The 8,004-nt window shown below is 43.2% G+C and overlaps 1 protein-coding gene across 1 annotated transcript; it reads right to left on the bottom strand.

Annotated features, from left to right (window-relative positions):
* Nucleotides 1-3,689: 3,689 nt before the first annotated feature.
* On the bottom strand, nucleotides 3,690-5,096 carry LOC132511530 (schlafen family member 5-like). Its single transcript, XM_060134744.1, is given in 3 exon segments — nucleotides 3,690-4,074; nucleotides 4,076-4,660; nucleotides 5,059-5,096. Coding segments are annotated over 3 exon segments (1,008 nt in total).
* Between the last annotated feature and the right edge of the window lie 2,908 nt (nucleotides 5,097-8,004).

Below are 8,004 nucleotides of genomic sequence, written 5' to 3'. Positions count from 1 at the left end.
TGCCGCTGAGCAAACGCCTAGACTTGCGGATTGAATTTGTGGACTTGGGTTGTAAACCGCTTGCGGCACCGTCCCGAGTGACTGTTGGAAGGACGGGACCTCCCAGGGATTACGGGCTCAAGTCAGCGCAAGATGAACAGCTTTAAAAACGCGGCATGGGGGTGCGGCCAGCTTTTCCTTTAAGTTCATGTTCATTTGTCCTGGAGGGTCGTTCCAAAGCAAAGCTCGAAGTCGACTTGCGGGTTGAAATACCAGGACCCCGTGACCGCTGTGCAGCGCTGTCGAGCAGACACTTGTGGGACCCCTGCGCCCGCTGGTCGTCAGTGTCCAGACCCTTGTCCCCTTTCAGAAAGCCGGGCTTGGGTGGCAACCTTGAGACCCACCCCTGGGTCTGGCCTCCGTGGGGCCGCCACCTGGGCCTTGCTCCTTCTGCCCCGTTGAGGAGCTCGAGGGCCCACGAGTTGGAGGAGGGTCCCGTGGTGGTCTGCCTTGGTATTCCCTGAAACAAAAGTTCAGTAGGCAGCAGGAGCACGTTTTGGAGAGGATCGTTGAAAACTCTGAGAGTGAATTTTTAAGTTTAATTAAGATTTTTAAAATCTTTATATTATCTGAATTTGGGGAGCTGCTAATTTATTCTTTAAAACAAGATTTTTACGAGACAAGACTTAGTCAAATACATTGTATAATATGTATTTAAAGCCACAACCACAGTTTAAAAATCCTGTAATCTCCCCTTAAATTTCGACATTGACTATTTTCTTTCAAATAAATTGAGAATCTTCTCGGTTTTTTCTCACAAAAGACCCAAGGAGTGTATTATAAACTGCCTTAAAATCACTCCTATTATCAAATCATTTAGTTTCTAACATTGTATATTTTATTTACTGGTTCAGATTTGTTAGAGTTTTTGTCAGAGTTATGAGTGCCCTGAGCAGGCTCTGTCTGAAGCCACAGTCCTTCTCGGATGGGACTGGAACTTGAACCCAGGATCCCTGTTTTAGGAGGGGATTCAGACCCACTGTCTTTTAATTAAAACTGCTCACTTGGTGTCAGGACTTAAACTGAAGCTCAGGTTCTTTTTTCTCCTTGCAGAAAGAATTCAGCATGAGGCAGAGTGGTAAGCTGAGTTTATTAGCATAGGACACTTGTGGGGGAGATACAAGCGGGCAGGCAAGGGAGCGCAACCCTGAGAACAAAAGGGGCTGCATTTTTGTAATCAAAGAAAGAGTGGGGAGGGGAGAAGACCACCTTCTTCATATGTGCCCGACGCACAGTGAGGCCAAACAATCCCAAAATGTAGGAGTTTGGAGCAGAGAAAGGTTTATTGCAGGGCCATGCAAGGAGACTGGTGGCTCATGCCTTTAAAACCCTGAACTCCCCGAAAGCTTTCAGCAAAGCCCTTTTATAGGAAAGGTGAGAGAGGGGTGTGGTTAGTTGTTGCAAACTTCTTGGTGTCAGATCCTTTGTTCTTTTAAAATTTGTTTTTATTTATGTTATTTTTGACTGTGTTGGGTCTTCGTTGCTGCACGCGGACTTTCTCTAGTTGTGGCGAGGGGAGCCTACTCATCGTTTTGTTGCACGGGCTTCTCATCGCGGTGGCTTCTCATTGCGGAGCACGGGCTCTAGGTGCATGGGCTTCAGTAGTTGTGGCACGTGGGCTCTAGAGCACAGGCTCAGTAGTTGTGGCGCACAGGCTTAGTTGTTCCACAGCATGTGGGATCTTCCCAGACCAGGGCTCGAACCCCGTGTCCCCTGCATTGGCAGGTGGATTCTTAACCACTGCGCCACCAGGGAAGCACCAGATCCCTTGTTCTTGAGGTCAGGTCACGGGCAGGTCACAATGTTCCTGTAAACCTCCACCAAAACAAATGTTATTCTCTGTTCTGACAAGAAAGGGCAAGGTCCTAAGGCTCAGCTTTCACCCTCTGAGGCCCAGGCCCTGGCTAAGAGGGAGTCCCTGGGCGGGCCAGTTACCCTGCATGGGAACGTTCGTCCAGCACTTGGTCTGGGTCTTTCCACCAGTGCCCAGGCTCGACCAGTGGGTGGCCATGGAGAGGGCTCTGGAGCTCTGCAGGACACAGCCCTCAGCCTGTCCCCAGGACCCCCAGCTCACCTGCCAGTCCTGAGGCTGGAGGGCCTGGAGGGCCCTGGGGAGAAGGCCACGATCTGCCTCTTACCATACTCTGCCTCCAGGACCTGTGTGGCTGACTGTTACATGTGTGGGACCTCTAACCACCATGCTAAGGGTCACACACTAGCAACTTCATGCCTGCCCCGCCCCTGTTACAGGCTTACATCATTAGATCCTCCTTGAACCCTATATGATCTAACCGGGACTGTCATGGCGCTATTCAAATCGTATGTATATTAGCAAAAGTGTGGTAACATATACTAAAATGTGGTAATTCATTCAGGTTTCAGTATAATGTCCCCCTTCACCTAGTTTCTTTCTCCTTTCACCTATTCCTCTCTTGGCTACATGCAGAAATGCTACTCGTCAAGGACCATTAACTCCGTGACTTCATGTAACAAGATTCAAACCCCATGTCTATTGTCTTGTGTTTTAACTGTAAGAACTTGTAGCTTGAGTGTGCCTGGTGCTTGGATGCACCTGGTCTTCCTTCAAGGTAGTGTAGATTGTTGCTAAGTTACTGGATTCTTTTCTTGAGTGCTCATTAGCTTACAGCAGTCTCCCAAACTCCCTTAAAATTCCCTCTTTGTCTTTAATCCTCTGGTGGGATTTCTAAACTATTTAATTATCCTACTCTATCCCTATTTCGTTTTCACTGCTGAATAATACTCCATTATGCAAATATACTATAATACATTTATCCATTGTTGTGTCAATAAATAATTTGGTTGTTTTCCTGTTTGGGGCCATTGCAGATAGTGAGTCTATGAGCACTCCTGAGCATATCTCTAAATATATATATATGGATATGTATATATATATATTATAAATATAAGCACTATATATATAGTGCTTATATTTTTAAAAAAATATGACTAGAAGATGTGAAGGTCAATGAATATAGATTTCTGAGAAGATCCTGAAATGGACTTTGTTTTTCTGGACTCTTCTTGAAGTTACGATTGATTTTCTTTTGTCTGATATTATCTCAGGCTTTCCTTTTCCAAGGTGCATGCATATCACCAACACTACTCTTCAGCCTATCAGTCATGGTTAGCATCACATGTTGGCTTTTGAAAGGAAAAGTGAGAGAAGAGAGGTTTGATTGTGTTTTTGTTCAAAATTGGAAGTGAGGCTATGAGAAAGGGAGAATATTTGATGAGGGAACCATTACAAGAATGCAGAGGCAAGGAAAAGTGACAGTAAATTAAAGAAGACACATAGGTACATGTGAAAAAGGAATTTCCTGTATAAGTAAATGTGAGTTCATAATTAGAAAGGGAAAGAAGAGACTTGAATATGAACACAAGAAAGGATGTGGAAACAGAAATTGCTAGGTCAAACAGCCTTCTGCACCAACCTCTAGTGGGTCTGCTAGGCCAGAGCATCTATTTGTTGAATGCAGGATATTCAAGATGGGCAGAGGGAAAGAGGGGCAATGACCCACCAACTGTATCTATAGGAATTAATGTCAGGCATCTGCAACTCTGAGGGTACCTCTCTTTTCCAAGATTCTAAAATAATATCTCCCTTTCCTCCTTCCTCACCTCCTCCCATCTCAGCAAACATTAAAATCATTGATGATTCTATTCCCATTCCTTGTGGCCAGCTCTCTCACACGATTGTCCTTCACCCACCAGGAATTATGCACTTTGGCAAACACTGCACAGCAGAATCGTTCCATGCTGACTGCACAGACATATCCATGGAGGGCCCCCTGCTTGTGTACTGCAACGAATTTTGTGGCATATTTTATCTCACGCCTCTGTGTACAGAAATGATGGACTGGTAACTTCCTAATATAGCGATCAGTAGAAGCCCTCAAGGTGGCAAGATTTGTTTTCTCTTTTTCACATCCAGTGACTTGATGGGTCTCATCATGCAGGCCAAAAAATACTTACCCTACCTCAGTGTTTGCAAATGCAGAAACACACTTGGGTAAAGCATTGTGTCATCTCTGTTGAGAACATCTTAAATTCAACGCGTGTGGACTTAGTAAAGTTGAACTTTTCCTGGTACTGAAGGTGGTGAGTGCTATCAAATAAAGCAGAAGCTGAAGCCTTTATGTTACCTTCATTTTGTACACGAACCTGAAATTTCTGTGGACTTAATGAATTGGAATCATTAATATTTGTAAGAGTCTGAATCCTGCCTTTGGAGAATGCCAGTGCTTCCTGAGAATTCATGACATTAGTACATGTTCTATGTCTGTGGCACAAAGAGGAGCACAGGTAAGCAAATCATATACCAGAGGCCTTTGGCATCCATGATTTCACAAAGATCAAAAAGAGATATCCCTGCTGCATCTCATCTAAATAGCCTTTGAAAGTTGAAGGCAGATACAATCCTACTCCATGACTATCATAATTATAGTCTTTGTTCTCAGTCTCAGCCTTGACCACTCCCCCTCCGGAATTCAGCAGAGCACATATTGCATGCACGATGCTTTCATGCTGTTTCTTCTGCAGTTTAGGGTTCATTCCACTCCTTTGCTCATTCCCAGGGGTGACTTTTCCTGCATTTAAAACATACAAAGTTCATTTCCAAATCAATTTTTTAAAAATAAATTTATGTATTTTTATTTTTGGCCACATGGAGTGTTTGTTGCTGCGCGCAGGCTTTCTCTAGTTGCAGCGAGCAGGGGCTACTCTTTGTTGCAGTATGTGGGCTTCTCATTGAGGTGGCTTCTCTTGTTGCAGAGCGTGGGCTCTAGGCACGCGGTCTTCAGTAGTTGTGGCTCACGGGCTCTTGAACGCAGGCTCAGTAGTTGTGGCATGGGCTCAGTAGTTGTGGCTCACGGGCTCTACAGCACAGGCTCAGTAGTTGTGGAACATGGGCTTAGTTGCTCCGTGGCATGTGGGATCTTCCTGGACCAGGGCTTGAACCCATGTTCCTTGCATTGGCAGGCGGATTCCTAACCACTGCACCACCAGGGAAGTTCCTCCAAATCAATCTTGAGACTCATCTTCTCAGCACTTTTCCTGTTCTTACCCTGAAATGTTCTAAAAAACAGCAAGATACACCATTAGAATAGGCCAAGGATAGGGAAGGTGGGAAAATGGACAGTTTGAGGCCATTCTTCTGAAGTTGTTCACTTCATTTATTCCCACAGAGCTTGAGGCCAGATTCATGCAGGGATTAAGTATGCAGGGCAGGTTGAGGAGCTCAGTCTGGTGGAAGCCCACTGCCACCAGAGAAACGGTCAAGAGGTGATTTTTATGCTGTGATTTTGGTAACAGTTTCTGCCAGGTTCTCCTTGGCAATTGAAGAGCTTTCAGGGTGTCTCTAGGGTGTGCTGATGTGTATTGTTTTTCTTGGTGCTTTGTCTTTCCTCTCTCACTGAGACCTGGGCAGTCTCAGATTATTATTATTATTTTTAATAAATTTATTTATTTATTTTTGGCTTTGTTGGGTCTTCATTGCTGTGCACGGGCTTTCTCTAGTTGTGGCGAGTGGGGGCTACTCTCTGTTGTGGTGCGCAGGCTTCTTATTGTGGTGGCTTCTCGTTGCAGAGCACGGGCTGTAGGCACGCAGGCTTCAGTTGTTGTGGCTCGCAGGCTCAGTAGTTGTGGTGCACGGGCTTAGTTGCTCCGCGGCATGTGGGATCTTCCCGGACCAGGGCTCGAACCTGTGTCCCCTGCATTGGCAGGTGGATTCTTAACCACCGCGCCACCAGGGAAGGCCTCAGATTACTTTATAGCCCAATTTTTGGAAGCAGAAAATCTGATTGAGTTGATAATTTATCCTTATTGTAATGGAACAGATTCTTTAGCTTCCTCTGGTTCGTGCAGTTCCCATCTTGTGAAAAAAAAATGTATATCATATACTTTAATATATTATATGTTTTTGTAATAGAAATTTATTGTATACGTTATATATATGTATTTATATATATATATTTATTTATATATATATATATATAAATTTGTTTGGAACTTACAAATTATTGACTATTTGTTTGGAACAACCAGGCTGTCAGGTTGAGGTGGGTTTCAGCATTTCCTAAATGCAGTCCAGTTGTCCCAGCAAATAGGACTGGAACCATTGGATATCTTCATACAAAAGAAATGAACCTCAACTCATATTTACCCCACTTACAAAAATATACTTAAAATATGTCATAGACCTAAATGTAAAACCTAAAATCATGTGGAAATAAATGAAGACTGCCCACATGAGAACAAGCAGAGGCTATTTTCTCAGAGCTCACTATATCAAGGGAATTGGCCACCATCACTTATGATGGCAGAAACTCAAGCACAGGCAGAGGAATGTGGAAGCTTTATAGTGAAAAGAGAGAGAGAAGGCTCAGGGATGCTCTGATCTGAGTTTGTGGATCTAGGGAAGCTGGAAGCGGGCTTACTGGGAGTGGGGCATCTCATGTCACTGGTTTGGAGACCCTATTTGGCTTTCTTCGGTTGGTCCTGAGTTGGAGTGGGGGCAGAAGTTAAGGACGCTAGCAGGTGTTGAGCAAGTCCTGACCACTTTTGGCCAGCTGCTGCAGGCGTTGTGGTTAGGCTTCCCAAGCTGGTTGGGAAGTCAGAGTTGTGTCAAGTTGTGAGTCACAACTCAAGGTTGTGAGTCAGAGTTCTGTTTTTATATATGTTCTGGCCAGTGTCCATTAGTATATTCAGTCTCTCAACTTCAGAACTTCTAGAGGAAAACATAGGAGAAAATATTTACCTTGAGTTCAGCAAACATTTCTTAAAGCTGACACTAAATGCACAATACATAAAAGGAAAAAATTGATATATTGGACTTTAAGAACGTTTCCATAACAGTGAAAGACACTCTTAAGAGAATGAAAATATGAGCCCTTGACCAGAAGAAACTATTTGTAGATGATTATATGATTAAGAACTTGTATCTAGATTATATATAGAACTCTTGAAAGGCAATAATAAGAAAACAAACAACCCAATTTAAAAATGGGTAAAAGAGGGAATTCCCTGGCTGCCCAGTGGTTAGGGCTTCAAGCTTCCACTGCAGGGGGCATGGGTTCAGTCCCTGGTTGGAGAACTAAGATCCCACAAACTGTGCAGTGTGGCCAAAAAATAAATAAATAAATAAATATCATTTAAAAAAAACTACAGTAAGATAGCACCATTAGTCATTAGGGAAATACCAATTAAAACTGCACACCTGGGACTTCCCTGGCGGTCCAGTGGTTGGGACTTTGCCTTCCAGTGTGGGGCGGTGCGGGTTCGATCCCTGGTCAGGTGGCTGAGATCCTTCATGCCTCGTGGCCAAAAAAAACCCCAAACCAAAACATAGAGCAGAAATGATGTTGTAACAAATTCAATAAAATCTTTAAAAAAGATGGTCCACATCAAAAAAATCTTTAAAAACAAAACAAAACGACACACCTATTAGAATGGGGAAAATTATTAACCATACCAGGTGTCTGCAAGGATATGGAGGAAAGGGAACTCTCATACACTCCTGGTAGGAACATAAAGTACAACCATTTTTGGAAAGAGTTTGGTATTTTTATACATTTACTGTATGACCCAGTCATTCCACTCCTAAGTATTTACCCAAGAGAAATGAAAACATATCCGTACAAAGACTTGTACATGAATGTTCATAACACTTTTATTTGTAAAAGTCATAAACTGGAAACAACCCAAATGCCCATCAACAGAAACAAATCTTAGTTATCCATACAATGAAATACAATACAGAAATAAAAAAATGAAAGAACTATTGGTACCCACAACATGAATAAACCTCAGAATAATTATTCTGAGTGAAAGAAGCCAAACTAAAAAAGAGTGCATATTTGATTCCATTTGTATAAAAGTCTAGAAAATGCAAACTATTCTATAGCGACAGGAGGCCAATCAATTGTTTCTTAGGGATGGTGGCAGGGT

Source organism: Lagenorhynchus albirostris, chromosome 20 (assembly GCF_949774975.1).
Source record: "Lagenorhynchus albirostris chromosome 20, mLagAlb1.1, whole genome shotgun sequence".
Taxonomy (NCBI): domain Eukaryota; kingdom Metazoa; phylum Chordata; class Mammalia; order Artiodactyla; family Delphinidae; genus Lagenorhynchus; species Lagenorhynchus albirostris.
Note: the sequence above shows the minus strand (reverse complement) of the source record. Positions and strands in the feature narration are given on the sequence as shown.